At 48.1% G+C, this 25,289-nt stretch overlaps 1 protein-coding gene across 1 annotated transcript; it reads left to right on the top strand.

Moving 5' to 3' along the window:
- The first annotated feature begins 1,265 nt into the window (after positions 1 to 1,265).
- On the top strand, positions 1,266 to 24,231 carry LOC118089019 (serine/threonine-protein kinase 35). The gene is made up of 3 exons (XM_035123352.2): positions 1,266 to 2,120; positions 7,789 to 8,538; positions 18,559 to 24,231. The coding sequence occupies exons 1-2, from the start codon at positions 1,658 to 1,660 to the stop codon at positions 8,499 to 8,501; spliced, it is 1,176 nt and encodes a 391-aa protein (XP_034979243.2). The 5' UTR covers positions 1,266 to 1,657; the 3' UTR covers positions 8,502 to 8,538; positions 18,559 to 24,231.
- The last annotated feature ends 1,058 nt before the right edge of the window (positions 24,232 to 25,289 follow it).

The following is a 25,289-nucleotide window of genomic DNA, read 5'->3' as shown; positions in this document are numbered from 1 at the left end:
ATATATAAAATATCCAGTAGCACCTTACAGACCAGCAAGTTTGTTCTTGGTATAAGCTTTCATGTGCATGCACACTTCTGTCTCTAAGGTGCTACTGAAATTTTTATATATATATTATCAAAGTAGTTGGGTTTTCCCCAGAACAGATGATTGGTGCACAAAGTGTTCCCATAAACCTACATGTGTTGCTGGTGTGTGCCAGCCATCAGGGTGTTCATCTGTTTTATGGCAGCAAAGAAATCCTACAAATCAATAACAGCAGGAGTTGCTGGAGGTTGAAATCTGGGATCTTTTGCTTGCAAGTAATGCTCCACCATTGAGCTATGACCTTTCCTAAACTTAAGGGAAGTTTGCTTTCAGATTAAATAATTGCCCACCCACCCGTCACCCTCTTCGAATTTGAAAAACCCACCAAGGGAAAGAGGTGAGTGCCCAGGTTCATACCCCTGTTCCCAGGCAGTAGCGCACGCACTGCTTTTGGTGTCTCTTGGTGCGGATAAGCAGATGCTGGTTGCCTGCCTGCCTGCCTGTCCCTCTCTCCCCTCACCGGGGATGGCCAGTTGCTATTACATAAGGGGGCTTATGCAATGATCCCCTCCCCCCCCCACTCCCCGCCGTCCACCTCTTTTCGCTGCTCTCCTAACGACAGCATCAGCTAAGCTCCCAGCGTCTCTGCATCCATTCAGAGGTTCAGAGCATCACCCTCGCCTCCCTTTCTTCCTTCTCAGCTTGGGAACCGACACCTCCAACCACGCAAGCTGGGGAGGGGGCGTTCAGAGGAGGGACAGGGTCGTCTCCTCGTTCCAGGTAAGTCGAGGTTTCTTTACAGCCCAGCAGTTCCCCCATCCCCCCAAAAAAATCCAAGGTTGCAAGAGTTGTCAAGGAAGGGAGTAGGGAAAACAATACAATGGAGCATCTGAATGGGCTTATCTCCCGTTCCCCATCCCGCCCTCCCCGGCTCAAGCTGCAGAATGGACTCGGCCGCCTCCCTGAAGCTATGAATGAAATGTTTACAGTCCAAGAAGGGAGCAAGCTATTCCAAAGGGGGAGGTTGGTTTAATGATGGGTGCTCTCGGCTCACCTCGCGCTACGGCGGGGGAAAGAGTTTATCATGCGCGTTATTATTTAACGTCCCTTCGGCGAAAACAATCCGCGCTTGGGAGAACGGCGGCTCTCGTTCGGATTTTGAGAAGAGGTTGCTTTGTCCCCTCCCCCTTTCGATGAGTAAGGTGGTACGGCCCGCTTCTCTCCCCCGCCCCGACTTCCACCTGGTCGCCGCGAGCGGCGATTGGCTGCGCGCTTTTTAAAGGGGCAGGCAGGGCGCGCTTTTTTCCTCCCCTGCGACCTTTCGCTTCTCCCATCCCCCGACGCGCTTTCCTCCTCACTGACCAGCCGCCCTTGTGTGTGTTTCTCTCTTTTTCTCTCCCTTTCTCTCCCCCCCACCTTCGCCTCACACCCAACGCCACCCCCCCCTCCTCTCCCTTCCGCAGTTCCTTCGGCGGCCCGGAGGAAGCGCGTCCGAGGCGGCGGCGAGCCCGAGGACCGGCCGAGCCCCGTCCCGGAGCAGCCGGGCGGGCGGGATGAAGAGGGGGCTTCCCCGGCCGCGGCCACGACGACGGCGGCGGCCCCACCAGCTAGGCCCCGCCGCGGCGCTGCCATGGAAACGGGCGGCGACGGCGGCCGCCGAGGGACACAAAGGGTGCCGGAGCGGCGCTTGAGGCGCGAGCGGGCCGCGCCGCTGCTGAAGGAGGGAGCCGCCGCCGCTGCCGCCGCCGCCGCCGCCATGGAGATAGGAGGCGGCCCGAGCCAGGCGGCGGCTTCCCCGCCGCGCTACCGCCTGGTGGCCGAGATCGGGCGCGGCGCCTACGGCGTGGTGTACGAGGCCGTGTCGGGCCGCACCGGAGCCCGCCTGGCCGTCAAGCGCATCCGCTGCGACGCGCCCGAGAACGTGGAGCTGGCGCTGGCCGAGTTCTGGGCCCTGACCAGCCTCCGCCGCCGCCACCCCAACGTGGTGCGCTTCGAGGAGTGCGTCCTGCAGAGAGACGGCCTCGGGCAGCGCATGAGCCACGGCAACAAGCAGAGCGCCCTCTACCTCCGCCTCGTCGAGACCTCCCTCAAAGGTAGGCTGGGGAGGGGGGCGCCATATACCCCCGGGGGGGGAGGGAGGCAGTGGCCCATCCATGGAGGGTCCACCACCCCCAAAAATACCCAGCCCACGCCCCACCTCGGGAGTAAGTGGCCCACCCCAAGAGAGGCCCCGCCTTTGCTGGCGCTCCTCGGGAGTCGGAGGGGGGCGCTGGGCGAGGATCCTGTGCAAAGGTAAGGAGGCTGCTGCTGCTCTGTACAGGCCCAGCACACGCGCGTGCACGCTCCCCCTCGCTACAGCGGGTCCGCGCGTCCCTTCCCCCCACTTTCAGTTTGTTTTGCTTGTTAGATTTGCATGCAGCTCTGGGGAAATTATCCCCGGAGTAGTTTGCAAGTCGCTTGTGCCTTAAAATGGGGTGCTTAATGCACGGGGCCTAATGCTACCCATGTGTTGGGTGTCTGGGAATGCCTACTTCCTGCTTGCGAGTTTCCAGGCCAGTGTATTTTAATATTTTTGTTGGAAGCCGCCCAGAGTGGCTGGGGAAACCCAGCCAGATGGGCGGGGTATAAATAATAAACTACCGTATTATTTTATTTTTATTATTCCTTCTGGGGGGGGGGGTGAAGGCAGGAGGGTGGGACAGATGCCCCTTCCACCTTTAAAGGCCTGATCTCAACAGTCAGCCTCTTAATATGTTAAGTGGTGTCTGGTGAAAGGAGGGATACTGGAGCTTTGGTTCAGTGCAAGACTCTCTGGGGAGAGAGGGGGGAGCCCCCCCCCCATGGCTGCTAAACTTCCCCTCACTAAACTTAGGTGTGTATGTTCCTAGGGTGCCTTATGTGGAATAATCTTGTGTGGCTACATTCAAGGGATGGGTCCTGCAAACTGCCCTTTGTATTCGTAGCAGAAGCAAAGAGGTGTGTAAATAGAGGGGTTGTGTGGCACAAGAAACTTCTGTATACAGTATGCATACATTTCAAGGTCTTGTACCTTGTGGAGATGTTGGGGGAGGGACAGAGAAATCCCTATAGATGCCTAGTGCGTACATACACCAATGTATTGGGGCCCATGAATGGATCTTTATACGTAATAGGTACATATTTTTAAATCTGGTATGAGAAGGGGGTGCTAAGCATCTTGCTTACACATCCCACAATAGACTGGACCCCAGGGCCAGACCATCTGTGAGATGACTGCCTCAGGTGGCAGGATCCACTGGGGTCGCAGGTCTCAATGTAATACACACACAGTTTCTGATGTAGACCTTCCTTCACCCCTTTTATTGGACCAGCCCTGCTGGACTCCTTTGGTTATGGAAGTATAGTTCAAAGAGCCATGGGGAAAGATGGGCACATCCTCAGTGGGATACGGACAGTCTCTTAAAAAAAACTATCCATGATGGCTAAGTTCTACCTCCAGTGAGCTGCTGTATGCTAAACTAGATTGACTGTAAACATTTCATTCATAGCTTTTCTTATGTTTTTACCACTGAGCTGTAGCTATTCCCTGAGTATAGGAAATTTGCATGTGCTCCTCTTAGGTCCCTTCTCCAAATCCAAGTTGACTGAGTCATGTACAGAGACCTGAATCATTGTGGAGACCTTCCTCAGAGAGAGCACTCACTGTGTAGGCCAGGCATCCCCAAACTTTGGCCCTCCAGATGTTTCGGACTACAATTCCCATCATCCCTGACCACTGGTCCTTTTAGGTAGGGATCATGGGAGTTGTAGGCCAAAACATCTGGAGGGCCGCAGTTTGGGGATGCCTGGTGTAGGCCCTGCAGGGATGAGTGAATGCTCACAAAATACCAGCCCCTTAAGTGCTTTTTTTATTATTCCTCAAAAAGTTTGCTTAACAGTAATGCTTGTGTGTGTGTGTAGATTTGATGGTTCTTTGCAGTCGTTGTCTTTTCTGTGCCCCCGTTTTGCCTTCCTGACTTCGTAAGTTGAAGCTGCATCTCATGGTGGCTTCATAAAAAAAAGTCCTTCAGTAGCACCTTAAAGACCAACTAAGTTTATATTTTGGTATGAGCTTTCGTGTGCATGCACACTTCTTCGTATCTGAAGAAGTGTGCATGCACACGAAAGCTCATACCAAAATATAAACTTAGTTGGTCTTTAAGGTGCTACTGAAGGAATTTTTTTATTTTGCTTCGACTCAGACCAACACGGCTACCTACCTGTAACTAGAATGGTGGCTTCAGTCAGTGCAACAAAGAGCTCCTGGCACACCTAAAGATCTCAACATGATCTCTGGAATGAGCAATTAGCTTGCAGCCCATCTGTAAATGTTTTTCCAACTTTGTTCAGGCCAATCTAGTGTGTGAAAGAGTCGTTTTAATGTACACATGTGCACCCATCTGCTTGTCCCTCATCTCTCCTCTGATAGTAGTTCATTTCCTTTGGGATGAGTAGAGGCCTCCTGGAAGTAGCTTTATTTCTTTCCTCATATCTACCTCTTCCCCCCCCACACACACACACCGGTCTGTATTCTTGTCCCTAGTGGTCCACCCCCACACCAGTCAACCTCGTATGCTGTCAGAAGTCACTGTTGCCAGGCCCTTTGGAATAGCAGGCACCACAATTATGCCAAAGGCTCAGGTGGTGAGGGTGATCCTCTTGGGGTGAGGTGCCTAATAAGGAGGGAAAGAGAGCAAACAGCAACTGAGCTTTCTGTGGGACAATTCTTTAGCAGAATGTTGCCGCAGATTTTCTTTTATTATTTCTCTACATTTAGCGTAAGCCCTCTTTTAATAAAGGGCATTCCTTAGACCCAAGTAAATCTACCGTGCATGGAGAGCGGTGGGGGTGGGGAGAAGAGTGAGCATGTGTGTAGGCAATGTGCAGCCTTGGACCCAGCAGCATCACCCAGTCTGAGCTTGTGCTGGACTGTGTGCTCTTCGCAAGGCATACTGTCAGTGTAGAGAGCTGGCTTATTATAGCTAAGCCAAGCCCCTTCACATGTCGGCTGGCGTGCCACAGAGCCTGCTCTGCTGCGTGCCATGCGGGAGCTCACAAAATGCCCGAATGGGCACCATGGAAAAATGGTGCAGCATCCGTTTGCTGTGCGTTGGCAACCTTTGAGTTTCTTGCCTTATTGCCTCGAACTCACGGTTGTCACTCACTGTTGCCTCGTCAGCACAACATGGGGGGTCACTCAACATTGGAAAGAGAAGGTGATCACTAACTTTCTAGTGTGTCTAACATGGGAGAGGGGTGCTTTTCCCATAGCCGTTTAGCTAGTTTTGACGAATTTTCTGCTAATGTGCACTAGGCGTCTTAGCATAAATGAGGGATTTCACAGTCCAATCCTACACACATTGACTTGAAAGTAATTCTAATTGTGTTCAGCTAGGCTTCCTTTCAGGTAAGTGTGCATAGGGGTTACAGTTTCTGTGTGTGGCTATTTATACCATGAGGCTGTTATTGCAAAGCATGCTCTAAACGGATGCTTATTCCTCATGGCCCATTGATGGCCATGAAATTGCTTACCGTAGTTAATACTTGAGACGGAACAACTGAAACATTAAATTGTTTAGTCTCGGTTATGTTACAAACTTTTTCATGTTTTTCTTTAGACTGAAAAAAACCATGTTTGAGGCATTAATATAACAGAAGGAGCACCTGTGTGGCTTGTAATTTAGTTAATGGAGTGACCCCCACAAGTCCTTCTGATTTTTATTTTCTGAGTGCAGCAACAGTCTCTTCAGTTTCCATTTTCTCACTGCCTTCCCTCTCATCCTCTTGTTCACCTCCAGCTTATAACAGGAAAGAATACTCTCTTTTTCCGCCCGCTCCCCCTGTATACAATCAAATCCTTCTAAAGGCCCACACCCTTGTTGATGTTTTTTTTTTCTTTGTAAAGTTTTCCCTACTTGCTGTTGACAGGGCAGGACAGCCAAGTGGTGATATAGCCTTCAATTACCATAGCAGTAGTCATGGGGACAGACTTGTTTATGCAAATAGCCTGTGTTCCTCACTATCAATCTGCTACCCATTAGGGAGGGTGTTATCAAAGACCTGGAAGCAACTTATCTCTGGTTCTGTTTGGTCATACTTGGCTTCTTCTCTTTGGAAAGGTCTCTTTTGCCCTTGGCTTGCTGCAAGGTGGAGCGACAAGATGCGCGAGAGCCCAAAAGACATTTCAGTAGGAAAAGCAGAAGCAATTCAAAGCTTACATGCAGGAGTGTTATTATGTCATATATTTATATATCACTTAATACTGTCTTAAGTGGTTTCCCAAAATATAAACATATATGTAATCCAGTCATACCTCATGTTACATCCGCTTCAGGTCGCGTGTTTCTGTCTTGCGTCCGATGGCAACCCGGAAGTACTGGAATGTGTTACTTCCGGGTTTCGCCACATGCGCAGAAGCACCAAATCGCGCCGCGCGCCTGCGCAGACACAGCGCTTCGAGTTGCCGTCTTTTTGCGTTACGGATGGGTTTCCGGAACCAATCCTGTACGTAACACAAGGTACCACAGTAATGGAACTAAGAGGCTGTAATACCAAATGAAAGAATAGCATCTCAGAATAATAAAAACATAGTAGCATACTTAGACTTTTAATATGTTTTGAGGGAAATGATTCAGTAGCCTGGCAACAAAATACCTGTACAGTGGATGGAGGATTGAAAAAATGTATGGTCCACAAACATTTGGACCCTTCCCCTCCAACCATAACCACAGAAACAAGAGCACCATCCCTCTCTCCCTCTGGCTAAGGTACATCCACCCCCACAATGTGCAACACTCATCCCACAAAAACATGCACACCACAGGAAAATGCACAGCGCATAGCCTTTGTAATATGGTATAAAATGCTTTTCGTTTCAAAAGCGAAACCAGGTTAGCTTGATTGAACAATAACTTGTCTCCTGAATTTAATAAATTCCATCTGCTGATGGGCTGCATGCTGGTGAGGACTATCTGCCTTCCCATTTGAGCAGCCAGTTCAGTCAGATGGCTCCCAGTCATTGTTTGCAGTGGAACACACCCTGGCAGCCATTTTTGTCATGCTTTTGTGGCTAGAGGCCTTGGAAGAGGGTGCCTAGGAGATAGCTGCTAGTCAGCATGGGAGAAAGTGTATCAAAATATTGCCCACGGGATCTCAGAGTGTTGCTGGAGGTCTGTTCCTGTGAGATCTGAAATCTCGCACAGAAGTCAAAAGTGTGTCAGTCTTTAATAGCTCCCACAATTGGAGAGATTTCTGAAAGCATCTCTAGCTATGTTCATCAAAGAGCCAGGGCATGTCCTGACCTGTTGGCATGGCCTCTAGTGATGGGTTCTACTACTGCAGATCCAGTTTTCACAGAACTGGGAGCCAGTGTGGTGGTGTGGTTAAGAGCGGTAGACTCGTAATCTGGTGAACTGGGTTCGATTCCCTGCTCCTCCACATGCAGCTGCTGGGTGACCTTGGGCTAGTCACACTTCTTGGAAGTCTCTCAGCCCCACTCACCTCACAGAGTGTTTGTTGTGGGGGAGGAAGGGAAAAGGAGATTGTTAGCCGCTTTGAGGCTCCTTCGGGTAGTGATAAAGTAGGATATCAAATCCAAAATAAATCAGTGCAGTTTAGCACTGGGACAGTGCTAGGAAGATGTGCTGTCCAATTGTATACCCCTTTCCCAGGTTCTGATTAATCTTTGTATTCCCCCCATCTTGCTCATTCAGTAATCCTTCTCCTTTCTCTTCCCCCGGCAAGGTGAGAGGATCCTGGGCTATGCTGAAGAACCTTGTTATCTCTGGTTCGTCATGGAGTACTGCGAAGGGGGAGACCTGAACCAGTACATCCTTTCCCGCAGGCCGGACCCGGCCACCAACAAGAGTTTCATGTTGCAGCTGACGAGCGCCATTGCCTTCCTTCACAAGAACCACATTGTGCACAGAGACCTGAAGCCGGACAACATCCTCATCACGGAGCAGTCGGGCGCTCCTGTCCTCAAGGTGGCAGACTTTGGGCTCAGCAAGGTGTGCGCCGGCTTGACTGCTCCAGGCAAGGACGGGGGGAACGATAACAAAAATGTGAATGTGAACAAATACTGGCTGTCTTCGGCTTGCGGCTCAGACTTCTACATGGCTCCTGAGGTCTGGGAGGGGCACTACACTGCCAAGGCAGACATCTTTGCCCTGGGCATCATCATCTGGGCAATGATCGAGAGGATAACGTTCATCGATGCCGAGACCAAGAAGGAGCTGCTGGGGACCTACATCAAGCAGGGGTCTGAGATTGTGCCCGTCGGGGAGGCGCTGCTAGAAAACCCAAAGATGGAGTTGCACATCCCCCAGAAACGCAGGACTTCCATGTCCGAGGGGATCAAGCAGCTCTTGAAAGACATGTTGGCTGCTAACCCGCAGGACCGACCCGATGCCTTTGAGCTTGAATCCAGGATGGACCAGGTTACTTGTGCTGCTTAAACTCAGGTCAAAGTGTTGGTGTGCTTTGAAAACTGGGGTAAGTGCTCTGCAGTTTCTCTCTTCTCTGCACAACTTAGTGGGGCAATGAAGCCATTTTCTGTCTGTTAAGCTGCTTGGGGCTATACAGTGGTACCTCTGGTTAGGAACTTAATTCGTTCTGGAGGTCCGTTCTTAACCTGAAACTGTTCTTAACCTGAAGCACCACTTTAGCTGCGCCGCCAGAGCACAATTTCTGTTCTCATCCTGAAGCAAAGTTCTTAACCTGAGGTACTATTTCTGGGTTAGCGGAGTTTTTAATCTGAAGCGTTTGTAACCCGGGGTACCACTGTATAGACATTCAGTTGCCTACGAATTTCTTCCTTTGATAGCATTTCCACCTGGTTTACCTTGCTTTTTCCCTTTAACAGCCATTGAAAAGATTGTTCTGTGAACCACCCTGAGGACTCCAGGTGTAGGGCGGTATATAAATTCAATAAATAATAAAGGATAATAAAACATAACCTACACCTCTGCTCTCTAATGCTGCTCAAATGGTGCAAGAGCAGTTTGGTGCATGTCTGCTCCCTTCCTTTCTACCTGAATAAGATGAAGTTATGTGCAGTGAATGAGATTAAGGAGCAAGATGCTGAACCACTAAAAATTGGATCCTTGTTGTTACAAGGGTACCATGAGCACTGTATACAAAGGCAAGTATTTGTATGAATTTGCATACAGGTAAAAAGCATTGTTTTTGAAATAACTGCAGACATCATGTTGAAAGAGGCATTCATCCTGTATTCAAGAAAAGGGAGAAAGCCTCTTCCAAGATGTTGCTTGCCACCTGCAGTTTTTATAGTCATGTCAAAACCTTTTTTTAAATGCTCAATTAATCAGGAGTATGTTTAATAGATAAAGACATTTAACCAATGCTCTAATTGGTTAAACATTGCAGCCCTAAAGGCAGCATACTTGATTGCTTCTATGAGAGCAGTAAGCTGCTGTTTGTAAGAAAGGTTGGAGCACTCCCTTCCTTGCAGATACCTTTTACCCTAAAATTGTGAATGCAGTGTCTCTCCTGGGTCAATAACTTCATAGAATCCTGGGTCAATAACTTCATAGAATCATAGAGTTGGAAGAGACCACAAGGGCCATCCAGTCCAACCCCCTGCCAAGCAGGAAACACCAGTGGGTCCTTTGAGGTGGTGGGCTTGCTCTCAACTTTTTTCGTATTGGTGATATGAAGCAAATATGTGTTGAACCCCCCGAGACACTAGTTGCCTTCGGTAGCCAGCAAAGATTTGTGCTTGCAACAAGCAGCAGAGGAAAGGTCAGAGTCTGGTTTGACACCGCCCAGTGCTTAAGGCTCAGGGAAAGTGGAGTGAGGGAAGTTGCTCCTTCCCTCTCCAGCTCTGAGGTGAGGCAATGAAGGATGGAGGGGAAGGGTCACCCCTGTTTTGCACAGTCACAGCAACACACCAAGAGCTGTAAGAAAGCCTCAGTGCTTTCCAAGCATCTCTGCAGACTATTAGGCAGCGGACCCCCATTCTTCTGCAGACTCGGGGCAAGGATGGCAGTGCTCCAGGTTAAAAGATACCCTCTGCACCTGCCAATGACTGCAGCTGTGAGCCCTTGCTTGTTGGGGTAGTGGTCCTGTGATGGTCTGGGTCCTTAAGTAATGGCTTGGGCAATTTTGCCAGACTTTGTTTCTTATCTCCACTTAAGAATGGTGGCTAAGTTTTAGAATTGCCATGTTCAGAGGCAGTGTATCCCTCTAAATAGTGTGTGCTGGGGACAGCTACAGAAGGCATCGAAGTTAGCTGCTGCGGGAAATGAGAATCTGGACTAGATGGACCTTTGGTCTGATCCTTTAGGTCTCCACCCCCATAGTTCTGCCCGGACACTGAGGTCCAGCGCCGAGGGCCTTCTGGCAGTTCCCTCGTTGCGAGAAGCCAAGTTGCAGGGAACCAGGCAGAGGGCCTTCTCGGTAGTGGCGCCCGCCCTGTGGAACGCCCTCCCATCAGATGTCAAAGAGAAAAACACCTACCTGATTTTTAGAAGACATCTGAAGGCAGCCCTGTTTAGGGAGGCTTTTAATGTTTAATAGATTATTTTATTTCATTTTTCTGTTGGAAGCCGCCCAGAGTGGCTGGGGAAACCCAGCCAGATGGGTGGGGTATAAATAATAAATTATTATTATTCTTTATTATTATTGTTATTATTATTCAGCTGTTCCCAACGGGGGTGAGTGTTAATGGCCATTATTAGCTCTGTGATTTACACCTTCTATCCCATGTTCAGGTTCACTGCAGAAAAGGGGCAGTAGCTTCTGAATATGAACATACGGCATTAAATAAAAAACAGCTGAAAGCTTGTCTAGTTCAGGCATCCATTCATTAGCAGCACCTTTGAATTACTGAATTGGGCATTTTTAAGAGCAGAACTATGTGCTTCCCCAACACCTGAGAAGTCTTCCATTCTCCTTAGTTTCTTCACCCAGAACCAATGTTCCCACCCTTCCCTCAGTACAAATTACCCATGGTGCAACTGCTTCTGGAGAGTCCCTCATTAACTTCCTTATAGAGGCTTCCTTCTCTTTTGGCTTCACCAGTCAGGAATGCAGTTGTCCTTGTTTCGCTTCACCTTCGCAGGGCTGAGCGAGGGCCATCCTGCTCTTTTTGCACAGTGCACGCACAGTACTTATAGCTGTGTCCCTCTCACGTACTTGGAGCAAGAAGGCAGAAGCCTCCTATAGAGTAGATGCCAGCACTCCTGACAAATGGCTGCCCCTCTAGCCATTCAGCAGGGCTCGGTCACCATGCTTTTGATTCGACCGAATCCTGCCACGTGCTCCTGAATTGAAAACACAGCAGAGACAGGAATCTTGCTTTCCTTCCAAGCACTGCTTGCAAAACACTTTCACATTTCAGGAATGGGAGGACCCTTGAACCATTTGCAAAGCTATATACAAACAATCTGTTACCAAGGATGTGCAGAGAACTTGGCTGAAATTATGGAAAATGGTTGTTAATTTCAGTAGGCGATCAGAATGCTGCAACAGTAGTTGAATGCTACAGCAAGTGAAGTGATAAATTTGTCTTGGCAGGCCATTTCTTCTCCATTTCATTACACTAGATTGGCACAAGCCAATATTTAATTGGACTGCAAAATGCAAGTCAGTGTGATCTTTAGAGCAAGTATAGCATGAAAAGATGACTACTTAGTAAGTAGCAGTGAGACTTTAGATACCTGAAGGACAGAGAAAGATGAGGCATGATGGGAGCGCTCTCTGCCCAGGGCTGCCTTGCACAACTGGCTAAATTCAGCCCACCAGCCATAAAGGGTTCAAACAACCTTCTGTTTGGCGACTTGCCTGAGACCTCCAAAACAAGGGATTTTTAGGGACCCAACAGACCACCATAAGTGACTCATGGGCTGCGTTTGGCTTGCTGCGTCACAAGTTGTGCAGACCATTGAATTGGCTTCCTAAGAATGAATCTGTCTTCATGGTGCCTCCTCTCTCTGTGCTGAAAGCGACCTCATTCATTCCTACCCAGGAAGATTATGTGAAAGGTGTTCTTGGCAGCCTTTGCCTTCCAATTTCCTTCAGCTGTCGGGACTGTCTTGCCCTCCAGCGTACATTCCAGAAGTTACATAAAAAGGAAAAGGGATGTGCTATTCTTTACGCTCACCAGTTCAGAATGAGCTTAGATAAGAATGTTGTGTGGGGTGTTGCCTAGTGGTGCCTGTTTAGCTTCAAAAAAATCCCTATTGAACGGTTACTGTTCTAAAATAAGACTTGTGCACAACTTTTCCATGGGTTGGCCAGGCTTGGTGTCAGGGCTGTGGCCTATAATTTAGCTCAGTTCTGTCTGTGCTGAACTGTCAGCAGGATTTCAGGCGGAGTTTTATCCCAGACGGTTACCTTCTAGTCATTAGTTTGAAGGTGCCAGTCTTGTCCCTATGACCATCTACCTGCCTGGCGTGCTCTTCTGCATACCTTTATCCAGTCCTATCTTTGATGCAGCCTTTAAATTCCAGGAAGAAAGTACTCTCCAGATGGTGGATTTCTTTCCCTCTGCCCTGGTCAAAATGCACCCTGTGCCCCAAGCTATAGCTCAGGCACCTCCTAACTTCGGCCCTCCAGATGTTTTAGACTACAGTTCCCATCATCCCTGACCACTGGTCCTCTTAGCTAGGGATCATGGGAGTTGTAGGCCAAAACATCTGGAGGGCTGCAGGTTGGGGATGCCTGCTATAGCTGTTAGGAGACATTGCATGCATCTGTGCCCTCAGTACCACTGTGAGACCATGCTTGATGTGGGAACTATACCTTTAAGAGTTCCTAACATCCTCTTCTTAAGCAATCTTCTCCAAGTTTTCTAAGAAATGAACTAAAAATAATTCCAATCCTTCAACCTCCGTGGATAAGCACATGTTAAAATTTCGTCTCAAGTTTTGATCCGTAAGCTAGTCTCTGATGTAATGGCAGCCGTATCTGAAACTTGTAGAATAATAGGGCCATAAGTGAATCCAGTGGGCATGACAAGGATCAAGGAACTTGCAGGCCAGTTAATGTCTGCTCTGCCTAAACTGGTAGAAAGCATTCTTAAGGATAAGAATATTGCATATAGAAAAATCGGTTTTGGCAAGGAATAGCTAACAGGACTTTATGGGCTTTTCCATAGCCCAGTGATAATCTTTAATCTTTTTACAGGGTAGAGGGCACAGGTTGAGTTCATGGAAGGGGGGATGGGGAGGGTTGGCCCCCAAATGTTTGGGAACCACAGAGCTACATAAACCTATGATCTTGATTCAGTATAAAGCAGTTTACTCTGCTTGCAAAGAGGAAGATCTGTCTCACCAACCTTTTAAAGTTCTTTGGGAAACGGGCAAAAGGAAGTACTTCTCCACAGCACGATATTAAACTATATTGCAAGATGTAACAAAGGATTAAGTGGCTTTTAAAGGCAATTATGCTGATTCATGGAGGATAAGGCTATCAATAGCTGCCAGCCATGATGGTTCTATGCCACCTCCAAAATGATGAGTACCAGGCATTGGGAACAGTAGGAGAGGCCATTGCCCCCATGTCCTATTTTGTGGGCATCTAAAGACATCAGGGTAGGTGATCTGATGTGGATGGCTTTTTTCCCCCCTTGCTCATGGGGGTTTGAGAGGGGTGAGGGTATTGGCATCCAAGAACCTTTCAGTTTTCCCTCCTCTCTCTTCTCTTCTCTCTCCCCCCCCCCCCCCCCCGCTTTGGGCAGCCTGTGTTTTTGCCATCTGCAATCACTCGTGCTCTGCTAACATGATGCTGCTGAGTTGCGTAACCAGGCTGTGCCCTCTGGGGGAAATCCCTCCTGCACATCGCTTCAGAATGGTAAAATGCAAACGTAATAAGCACTGCGAGGGCACAGACCTGCCCTGTGGCTGTTTATTCTAAGGCCCAGCTGCCTCTTCCACCCACCCTGGGCCAGAGCTGGTAGCGTCTCCATCCCAAGCGCAGCTGCAGTGAAGAAGAGGCTGCCCTGTTATGTAATGGGCAGGAGACGTGCCACTCTGCATATCCCCCTTGCTTGCTTCTCAGCAAAGGGCCAGCCGTGTGCTCTTAGAAATGGGTGTCGTGTTCTTTGATGGGCACTGAATTCCCGCGGCTTTCATTGGTGAGCTGCTGGCTTCTCATCCTGAATGAATACCCTGGAGAACAGAGACACAGAAAGCTGACTTATAGCGAGTCAGACCATTGGTGCATCTAGCTCAGTACTGTCTACACTGACTGGCAGCGGCTATCAGGATTTCAGGCAGGAGTCTCTCCCAACCCTTCCTGGAGAGGCAGGGGATCGAACCAGCAACCTTCTGCTTGCAAGGCAGATGCTCTCCCACTGAGCTATGGTAGCTGAGGCCAGATTTCTGCAGGCGCTGGAGTTTCCTTGTTGCAGTGCTCTTAGCATACTCATTTAGCCTGGGCCACAAGCCTATGGAGCTGCCTTATACCAGACTATTCAGTCCATTAGCCCATTCATTCTTCCTCGTGAGTAAGAGGTTTGGGGGGTGGGTACATGTCCATTACCTGCTCTACTTACTGAAATACCTTTCATGGAAGAAGCCTGGATTTGAACCTGGGACTTCAAGTGCGTATTGGTCTTGTCCTTAATGAGTGAGCCATATGCCCCTCCTCTTGCATGATTCATTTGCGTTCGAGGGTTGATGTGAGCTGAAAGTCACCAACCTTTGGCTCAGTCGGGGCAATGCTTGTCTCTCATGCTTGTCCTGGGATAAGTAAATAATGTAAACACTCCCCACCCCCACCCCGGTATTATCCCTGCAGCACAATTCCTCAGAGATTCACACTGAACTGTCAGTGACCTGGAACAGGCAGCGAGGAGGAGTGGTTGGAACACACCCTACAATCCCTTGTTAATGTAAAATGGGGAGGCTGTCCTAACTATGAGAGAAACAGAGGCTTGCTTGTTCACATGAGCTCCTGCTGAATCAAGTTTCAGAACTGGAGGCAAGAACTGGTGTGTCCAACCAACAGAAGATGGAGATCTGCTGAGCCAAAACGCCTCTCTGTATCTGCAGTAGGGTTCTTTCCCCCAACTCAAGCTGAAGGGGGAAACAAAAAGATCTCAAAGCTTTGCATTCGCCAGAGCTACTGCTCTGTAATGCCTTTTCTCTTGCTAGTGGTGTTTGAATTCACCTAGACTGTTGCCCTCTGTTTGCTCTGCAAAAAGTGTTTTTTGACACGCAGGAGTGTCTGCCTGTCACCTGTACCCACTTGTATATTAGGCAGGACTGATCCTTGGCATGGCCATTCTTCTCACATGGTCAGGGCTAGTGACTAAGCCTTTCCCTTCCATTGGCAAGACCAGAACCATTAATCTTGCAAAGGCTTACATAAGACTTATTGCCATGATCTAACTTGATGGTTGTCATGTTCACTCCTGTGAATTGCAAGGGTTTGAGTAGACCACTGGGGGGGGGGGGCTGTGTGTGCACGCACAAACATATTGATGCAATTTAGGTAATGGGGTGTTTTTCTCCCCACCCCACTGATTTATACCGGTAAGCATAGGCTGTGTGTGAGATACAGCAAACATACTAGTTTGGGATTATTTCAGTATTTGGAGTTCTGTAAAATTCAGAATTTCTGGGAAGGATCTGAGGTGATGAAAGAGATGAATAGGATCAGGAAGAGTCCTATCATGTTTGCAGGAGTGGGATATATTTGCAGTGACACCAAGTGCACAGCCATGTACATAGAAACCCTCGATACGTCAAAATTAGAGCTTTCGAAATAACGGCGCATGCCACAGGGTCTGATAGGTCAGGCAGTATCTTAAGCCAAAATTTACCTGTCTTTCTGCTTCAGCTGATTTTGTCAAATAGGTTGCCCTGGCTGTTTAAATGTTGTTCTAATTGCAGCAGCCTCACCTGAACCCTCCTCTCTTAAGGGGCCAATTTTAACTGTATCTAAGCTCCGTTTATGAAGCACCTTTGCCAAATCCAACTAGAAAATTGGAGCCTGGGAAAGTGCATTGCCAATTATCGCATACCCTTTAACCATTGTTTTCTGCTTGCAGCTTCCTCCAACTAATTGGGCTTTCCACTAGAGAGTTTGTCACAAGAAACTTGGTTGCTGAGTTTGAATGCTGAAGCGAAAACTAGCCCAAACCTTACTCTCAGGTGCATTTTGTCAGCGAGGTATGAGGCAGGTTGCCTGAGTTATGAGCCCAATAATTGGTTTAATGGCTCTTTATGCTCCCAGCCAGGCTAACCTGAGGTCTGTGCAGCGGTGGCAAAGCTTGCCTTGTCCTGCTAATTCAGTACAGAAAGCAACACCTGGAAGCCCTGTGCCTTTTAGAACTATTAAGCTGCAGGGCTGTTAAATAGAAAATCTGACCATGCTCATCAGTTAATTCTCACCATTGGGAGCTAAGGGCTAAGTGACTTAGATGTGATGTCATTTGTGTTATACTTAGCATTTATAAAGGACTTTGTGTACAAAAGACTGAAAACACATTCTAGGCAACCCCTACAATAGCCCTGTAAAGGGACTGACGAAATAGTGATGTTACTTTAAGAGTGAGCTGGGATGAGATTTGCATTGGGAAAACTCTCCTTCACTTTTACAACACACCAGCTCTCACTGGGGGTATTTTGCTGGGTATAGACTTGTGCAGTTGAGTCCAGCTTAGGGTCAGTTTCTCATGAGATGGCTTTGAGAAGGCGCAAGAGGACACTATGGCATGTTCCCTTCAGTTTATCACTTTATGACTGGATCAAGACAGACACTGTTACATTCATGCAAGTATCAATTGCACAAAATGACTTTTTCAAAAGAAAAAAGTAAAAAAAGCAAGCCCAGCAGGTGCCATCTATTGTCAGTGCTGTAGTACAATATAGGACTTGTGTTTTGTACATCCTGGACTTGGTGGTCAACTGGAAAGCTACATTTTAATATATTACGTCACGATGTTGATTTTGGCATTCTAAGAAGCTGAGTCTAATTTTTGAAAAGTAGTTTCAAGCAAATAGCTTTGCAATTGTTACTATACGGCCTATTACGTTTACGTGTTTCTTTAATAAGATTCTTACCCAAAAGACGGTGACACAAAATGGGGAAGAAAATGCAATTCACAGGGAAGAGGAGGTCAAGGTCAAGGCAGTGTAGCTGCCTGTAAGCCCAGGCCACAAGGTGCTTGAGCAGATGAAACCAGAACTGAAACACTGCGTGTGCACTGGAAGAGGCCAAAATTAGCAGTTCGTTGGGGGACTTTAACTGAGCATGTAAAGCACCATGTACTAGCCAAGTGACAGCGGTGTTGGCGCAGCTTGTATCTCCTGCCATTTAAGGTGGAGGTGAACTGGAACGGTGCAGACGGTTTAATTGTGTGGAGGACAGGACATATAACAACTATATAGAGACTCTTGATTTAGCCTTTGGATGAAGCAAGTGCTCTGAAGTGCTTCTTCAGTGCCTTGCAGCAGTCAGCCAGCTTCCCCTCCACCGTCTGCAGTGTAGAGAGGAGCTGGTGTTTGGCTGGGAAATCTACAAATGCTCACTTTCGGCACTCGGGAGAGAGGTGCCCCCGCCACCAACCATTACAACTCCGATGAAACACTATAATTACACACAGACCCCAGAGAGTCGCAGCGGAGAAGTTACAGGATAAACTGTAGAGCAAAACAACTCAGCCAGCTTTGCAAATAAGTCTGGTGAGACTGGTAGAATGCTGATACACTCGGCCAGAAGCTTGTCCCTCTAATCTCCAAGGCCCTGGGAGGATCTCTTTGCTGTTTCACTGGGACCATTGCCCAGCCTTCTTCTTCTCCTGCCTTAGCAAGCAGAGCGGTGGCTTTGCTCCACAGAGGCAGAAGCTGGGTCAAGGGGCCTGTGGGCGAGGGCGCAGGTGCAGCAGCCAGCACTGGGGAGGTCTAATCTTAATCTGGTTCATTGTTTAAATTGGGCTTAAGTGTTTTGTGCACTGCCTTTGGGGCCCTTGCTTAGGGCTAAAAGGTGGTTTACATATATTTAAATTAATAAATATCACCTTAAGGGGCAGGTGGAATCGCTGAACAAAAGCCAAGGACATCCCTGCCTTGTTAGAGGTGGAGGTGCCTCCCTGATTTCTTATCGCCCACAGTTGCTGCTGGCATCTAACTGAGAGACCTTTATTTCCTGAGGAAGGAGATAGGACCAGAAAAAATTGTTTAGACAAGCCTACCCAGATATTTAGAAAGTTGATGCGTGCTTTAATCTGTTTTTAATCTATTATTATTTTCACTTTTTGATAGGCTGAAATTATTGTTGCTAATTCTTCTCGTTGATAATTTCTATGTTTTATCTTTTTTTGTAAACTGCTTCGAGGATATGTTTCTACAATGAGGCAGTGTGTACATATTATGAAATGAATCATAAAATCGATGGACTTGGTATGCCTCTTCTCTGCCAAGGCTGGTTAGTTTGTTGCCAAAGGAATGCAAAGGGTTTGGAGGCCAACAAATGTAACCAGTATTTGCTTGACCAGAGTTGTCATAATTCATTTTCTTTTTCTCTTTCTTGATTTCTTACCAGGGACCTACAATCTCCACGACTTACATGCCTAGAGGAAAGCTGAGGAGGATCCAGGCCAATCACAAGGATCTCTGGAGACGTTAAGCTTCGAGATTCTTCTTAAAAGTCACATGAGACACCTATGGGGAGCAGGAGCTGTTGTAACCCATTTCATTATTGAGACTCCTAAAAGTTTATCAAATTTATGTTTCCCCCTTCCTTTCCCCTTGTTCCCTTTCCCCTCCTTTCTGCTCACTCAGCTTTGCTGACCAACTAAATCTGTGCACATACTTCTGGAGGATTCCTTTTTTACCTAAACAAAATACGGGGTTGGGATATGCAAAGCAATTTTTTTCTCTACTGCTGCTAAACACCAGAACTCTGGGTCCAAGATCTGTTTTTCTTAGTGTTTGTTTTTAGCTGGAAGAGATTCAGAAAGGATGTTGGGAGACCTAGAGCTGAACACAAATTGTCAGCTCTAGAGGTTGCTGCTTATTTGGGGAACAGAAAACAAGGTGGGATAAACCTTTCTCCCTCTCCCTTTCCTAAAAGTGTTCTTCACCAGTGGAACCTGGCAATAAGAAGTCATGATTACAAGAATAAACGCTCTCCTTTTTTTTTTACGTGGCCACGGGACTACATACAAGCTGTGTGGTGCCTGAGAAACACCTGCAGTTTTGCATGCCAAATTTCACAGGTCAAGAACATGGTAGTATTTGGAGGCGATGAAGAGAGCCCACACGTGGGCAGGTGTTTTTTCTGCCCTTGGAAAGTCCACCAATGGGTTTGGTGGTTTGCTTGGCTGCTTAAATGACCGTAGAGCCTGGACACATCAAACTGATCCCTTAATTTTGGGCTTGGTAGATCTGCCTTGCTGTAAAGAGAGTGCGTATTAAGCCTAGCCCAGCTTGCCCTTGGGGCGTGCTTGTACTAGCAAATACCTATACATAAACCCACTCAAACTCACACTGAATACCCTCCCTCCTCTCCTGCAGTCCTCTGGTTTGAAACACCCTTAACTCTTCCAAATATCCCATTTCCTAGCTGGCCTTCCAGCAATTGTTCTTTAGCTGATCTCTTCCAGCGATGAGCGGGTCTTTACACTAAACTTACCAGCTGCCGCAGAGGGAGCTTCTGATCCTGTCCATCTCTTCTTCCGTCAGTCTTGATTGGCGATGGTACTACTACTATGGGGATGAGGCTGTTTGTTCCAGGCACTGTCCAGACCCATGGAAGTGAAGGGAGCGGCTTGGCCAAGGCAGTGCAATTCAGTCAACACTTGTTGGCGGTCCACTTGCTGGGTTGCCCGCATACCTCCACACTACTACTGAGGCTGATGGCTGTGGCCGTGGCCAGGATTTGTGAGACTCTGGAGGAGATGCTGTGTTGTTTATTCTGCAGCTCTTGGAAGGCCACAAAAGAAGTCTCTGCTTTGCCACTGCTATCTTGCTCTTTGCACACACACCCTCTTTCTGGGTTGTGGGCAGCCACAACCAGGGCACGAATCAACCAGATTCTTCCCTGGATGGTTATTTGTGGCTGAGAAGGCATGCCTGCTTATTTCAAGGCCTACCATTTGCAAGTCCTGGTCTCAACTGGATTTCCCAACACTGGGGATAAATTTGTGTTGAACCTCCTTTGCACACTACCCAGAAAAACCCTCATTTAATTAACTTTTTTTTTTTTTTAGAAAAGAAGGGGGAGCTTTGTTGCAAACTCAGAAGGCCCAGACAAAAGGAGTGAATAGTCTTTGCTACTTGGTAGGTAGGAGAACCAGAGCTGCAAGAAATCTCGGTATAGAGTATAGACTTTTTGCTCTTGATCTACCCTTCAATAATTCCCTTAAAGTGAAGGGAATGGCTGGCCTAGAACAGGGCTGAGGAACCTTTGGCCCACCAGAGGTTGTTGCAGTTCCTATCATCCCTGACCACTTGCCGTGCCACTTGGGGCTATTCTAGCCCAACAATACCTGGAAGCCACCGGTTTCCTTGCTGCTGAACTAGAAGGCTCCAGGTGATGCACAGGTCTTGCTCCTCCTAACCAGGAATACATTTCAACCGGTTAGAACAAAGCAGCTTGAAGTAGGCGAGTCAACCATAAAACAGCCGGAGTCTCATAGCTGCGTTTCTCTTGCTCAGCAATTTGGCCGCTGTTGCTGTTCCACACAACTGTGCTCATGGCCAGAACAGCAAAATGTGTTGATGAGGAGAAACAGTCTGTCAAAAGTTTCATCAAGGGTTGCCTTGAGTTTGCAACTCGGCTAGCTGGCAAGTTTTGAAACCAAGAGATCAGTGAGCTCCTTAGGCTTCCTGCGCCATCGGCTGCTGCGGTGCATTAGTAGGGTGAGGAAGATGGCGTTCCGATTTGGCTTCCCTCAAATCAGAGAGGTTGAGGCACTGGTCAGCCTAGCGTTGACACTACTCCATCAGGCTTCCTCTGACATAGCCTGTGTTAACCCTTTCATATTTCTGAATGCTAGCAGATAGGCGGTTTCCCTTCCCCTTCGCCAGAGCATCTGTGCGTATCGGTCTTTGTCAGAGTAGATTAGTCCTTGCTTCTCACGCCTGCGCCTTTGAGGTGGGGGCAGGGAGGAACCCACAGGAGCGGGTGCTTGACGCAGTCGCTGGGAAAATCTCTGCAGGCAAATGCCAACCCGTAGCCCAGTTCATCCTCGCTGCGTCTGGGACTTCAGGCATACATGCCCCTCTCGTGCTCACGCTGCGGTGAATGCTTGTGGTTTAGTGGTATTGGCTTGACCATAGTGCCTTTATTTGGAGGGGGTGGGGCTTGAAGGAGTCTTGCAGGGGCAGCATTAGGCCAAGGAAGGAGTTTCCCCCTCTCACTTGTATTCCATTGTTGCCCCCCAAATGTCATCTCTTCCCTCTTATTCTCTGGGGCAGCTTTGTTCGGTTGCCCACGAAATACAGCTAAATCTCTTCGGAAAGACCTTAAATGTTTTTGCGTTGTCCTTGTGAATCTTCAGCACACTTCTAGAGGCAGGGCGGGAGATTTGCAAGGTGGCGTCTGAATGGGAGCAGCGTTCCTTCTTCTTTTTTTGAGGAGAACTTCTGCCCGATGAGCTGCCCCCATTTCTGGATGCTGTCCCGTTTACGGTTGTTTGAGTGGAGTCCCATACTGTAGCCTGGTGTTCCACACAGGTGTGTCTCCCAACTTCACTCCTATAGGGATGGGTGGCAAGAATCCTTCAGCTTGGATGAATGTGGCATGGGGATTGCTAGCTTATTCCTGAGAAATGTGAAATATAACTGAAGATCCACATCACAGTTGTTTTGGAGGGGTTGACTGACATCACTTTCATGCGTCGTGTGTATGACTCTACATTAAAACTGTTTACATCCATGTCATTCTAAGCTGGCAGTGTGGGCTCAGACCTGCCACAGACATTGTCTCGTATGGGTGCGGCAAGCAGCAGCAGAAGGGGTGAATTTCACAACTGGCTTCAGCCCATTCCAAAGTCCCCGACCACGACCACCACCTCCCCTTCCTTGACTCCTTCCTGTGTGTTGCAGGCATAGCAGACCCAGCCACAAAACTAGCAGCATTGCTGGTTTCAGCCATCTCTTTTGCAAGCGCGCAGTGGGTGCCGTCACCTTCTGCCGTCACCTTGGGAGGGAGGATGAGGACAGGGTGACGCCTAACCTCACCACAGGGTACAACTGTCCCAGGGGCTATTGCTGAGCAGTTTGTTGTAGCATTCCTGAGACTTAGGACTGCCGCCACCTTGCAGGCTATTTTGGACGTCCTTTTGGGTGACAGCACCATTGGTAGAAACAGGGCCCCCTCTTGCCCTCTTTTTTCCTCCTCCTCCTCCTGCTGCTGCTGCTGCTGTTTTCAGGACTGAGGTGCTAATAATGGGTGGAAATTGTCTTCCTTTTCCCCTGACGCTTTGGTTCCCTCAGGATCCCACTCAGACATCTCCAAACACTGTCAGAGTAGAGCAATAAACATCCCCCCCACTCCTGGTGGGAGAGAGAACACAGTCTCTGTGAATTCCTTGTCTTTCTCCTCCTCTCTCCGTATATGCATTTGTCTAGTCTGAAATTAACCTTGCTGGGTTTCACTCTAGCATAGCTTACAGTTTAAGCCAAGGAGTACTTTTCGCCCGGGCTGCTTTTGGCTGCTGCGCCTGGCTTCTCCTTTCAACAAAAACACATCTCTGAAGCAAACGCGTCTAAGGGACAGGATTGCTCTTACATTTAAACAGACTTGCACCCCTTCTATCAGAGGTTGTATTTGGAAGGGCAGAGGCACAATGAGGGACTTAAATCCCCTCTCTCAGAAATAGACCTCTACCATCCACCATTGGCTTGGGGCAGAGGCTGTTGGACCTCCCTCTTGTGACATATGTCACCGTCTGTTTTCCCCCAATCTCAGTGTTTCTCAAACTTTGGGTCTCCGGCTGTTGTTGGACTACAAATCCCATCATCCCTGACCACTGGTCCTGCTAGCTAGGGGTGATGAGAGTTGTAGTCCCAGCAAGAGCCGGAAACCAAAGTTTGAGAAATGCTTTCCTATTTACTTGAGTCCAAGGTACCTAACTGAGTGTGGGTGACCAGATACCTTGAAAGCTGTTTTTTGGGTGCCCAATGCCATGTGTCCACTCAGCTTGGACCGCTTCCTCGGGATGAGACTTTACCCGGACGACCCAACGCAAGCAGCAGCTTTCTGCTGACTGGAATGAAGGGTCTGTTGCGGAAAGCTGCCCAGAGCTGCCATCTATCTGGGTTGCTTTTCTGCCAGGCGTTTTTAAGTCATGGGACGCCAGTGCTTGATCAGCAAGACGGAAACGCCACCTCACCCCTCCTTGCAGACGGGTGCCCCTTGCTTGGTTGTGTTTCTCTGCTGTAGAGCTTTCCTAGTTGCAAGGAAGCCAAGCAGAAGGAGAATGGGGGACGTATGTATCAGAGGCACAGCTTCTCGCTCAGGTAGCCATTCTGCATTTAGCTGTACCGTTTAAGAGTGTAGGTGAGGTCTCATTTAGGGAAGTCACTTGTTTTCTTTTTTAAAAAAGAACCACCACCACCACCACCTAGGAAACTGGCATGTCGTGGACAAGAAGATCTAGCCGCCTCTGCCCTGGACCAAGTTTTCTGAGCAGAGGGCTTGAGGAGCACTCCATTATGCACCCCCCCCCCAAAAAAAAACCCATCCACACACACTTGCAGTCTGAAATGACGCAGCAAAGGTAGCCCACCTTGGTCTGAACTTGCCATAGTCCAGCCTTCCCTTCCCCCTGCCACCAACCTCATCCCTTTCCTCCCTTTTTTCCGTTTGGTCCAGTTGCGAATGTGGCCCACCTTAAGCTTGACTGGACATGGGTCTTCTTAAACCTGGAAAACCTGCACACACACAAGGGAAAGGGGCGTAAACCCAGACTCCAAAACAGAGTTTCCAATTTTGCAATTTCTCATTTTCCTTTGCACAGAAGCTGGTAACCTAGGACCTGTGTGTGTGCGCGTGTGTGTGAACAACTTTATATGTTGTTGGTTGTTGTTGTTTTTTTAAAGCTATTTGGTTTACTTGGGTTGGTGTGCGACCTTGTATTTAAGTTTCTTGAACACTGTGGAAACCCTGATTGTGTATGAATGGCAGCAGTTTTGTAAATTAAAGAAACGTTTGTGTGAATAAACGTAGAGGATGGGGTTGAAAAGCCATACCCAGTTTTGAGATGAAGTGTCTTTGTCTTTGTGTTCATTATTCCTTTTACAGCTATGTTTGGTAGGCGGGGATCCAGCCATGAGCACTGGGGCATGGGGTGCCACAACACACACTCACTTTTTTTTTATCTTGACCACCTGCAGCAGTGGAAGGGCTTGGATTAACTTCTCTTGGTGACAAGCTTCCAGAAGATGAAAAGCTGCATGTGTGATGCAGCAGCAAAAAAAGCTAATGCTATTCTAGACTTCATCAACAGAAGATTAGTATCCAGGTCAAGGGAAGTCATAGTGCTGCTCTATTGTGCCATGATCAGATCACACTTGGAATGCCCAGTTCTAGGCACCACCATAATAATAATAATAATAATAATAATAATAATAATAATAATAATAATATTTAAGAAGGATGTTGACAACAAGCTGGAACAAGCTGGACAACAAGCAGAGGAGGGCAACCAAGATGTTATAAAGGTTCTGGAAACCAAGCCTAATGAGGAGTGGTTGAAGGAGTTGGGTATGTGTAGCCTGGAAAAGAGGCGACTGGGAGGAGATAGGATAGCCGTCTTCAGATATCTCAAGGGCTGTCAATGGGAGATGGAGCAAGCTTGTTTTTGCGTGCTGTGGGGGGTAGGACTCAGGTTAAAGGAGATGTCAACTAAACCGGGAGGAATTTTCCTGACTGTCAGCTGTTTGACAGTGAAAAAGTCTCCCTTGAAAGGTGGTGGACACTCCTTCATTGGAGGTTTTTAACCAGAGGTTGGATTGCCTTCAGAGAAGGATGCTTTAGTTGAGATTCTTGCATTGCAAGAGGTTGAACAAGATGACCCAAGTCCACAATTCTATGATTCTAGGCAGGGAGGTACACACAAATTGTGTTGCTCTGCATATCTCTACAAAGGGTTGGGGTGGAATTTGGTTAATGGGGGAGAATGGAAGAAAGGGTGGGCATAGGGATTTGGAGAACGGAAAGATCTCAGAAGGCAAGTAAGAGCCAGAAAAAGGGGTGCGGCGAGAGTGTAAGAACAGACTTTCTGATGCAGCAAATGGGGCTGCAGAACCAACCACGATTTGCGA

This window comes from Zootoca vivipara, chromosome 7, assembly GCF_963506605.1.
Source record: "Zootoca vivipara chromosome 7, rZooViv1.1, whole genome shotgun sequence".
Taxonomy (NCBI): Eukaryota; Metazoa; Chordata; class Lepidosauria; order Squamata; family Lacertidae; genus Zootoca; species Zootoca vivipara.
Note: the sequence above shows the minus strand (reverse complement) of the source record. Positions and strands in the feature narration are given on the sequence as shown.

Coding starts and splice junctions, on each gene's coding strand:
- LOC118089019 (XM_035123352.2), top strand. CDS start 1,658: ATGGAAACGGGCGGCGACGGCGGCCGCCGAGGGACACAAAGGGTGCCG. Junction 2,121..7,788: donor CGTCGAGACCTCCCTCAAAG/GTAGGCTGGGGA, acceptor TCCCCCGGCAAG/GTGAGAGGATCCTGGGCTAT.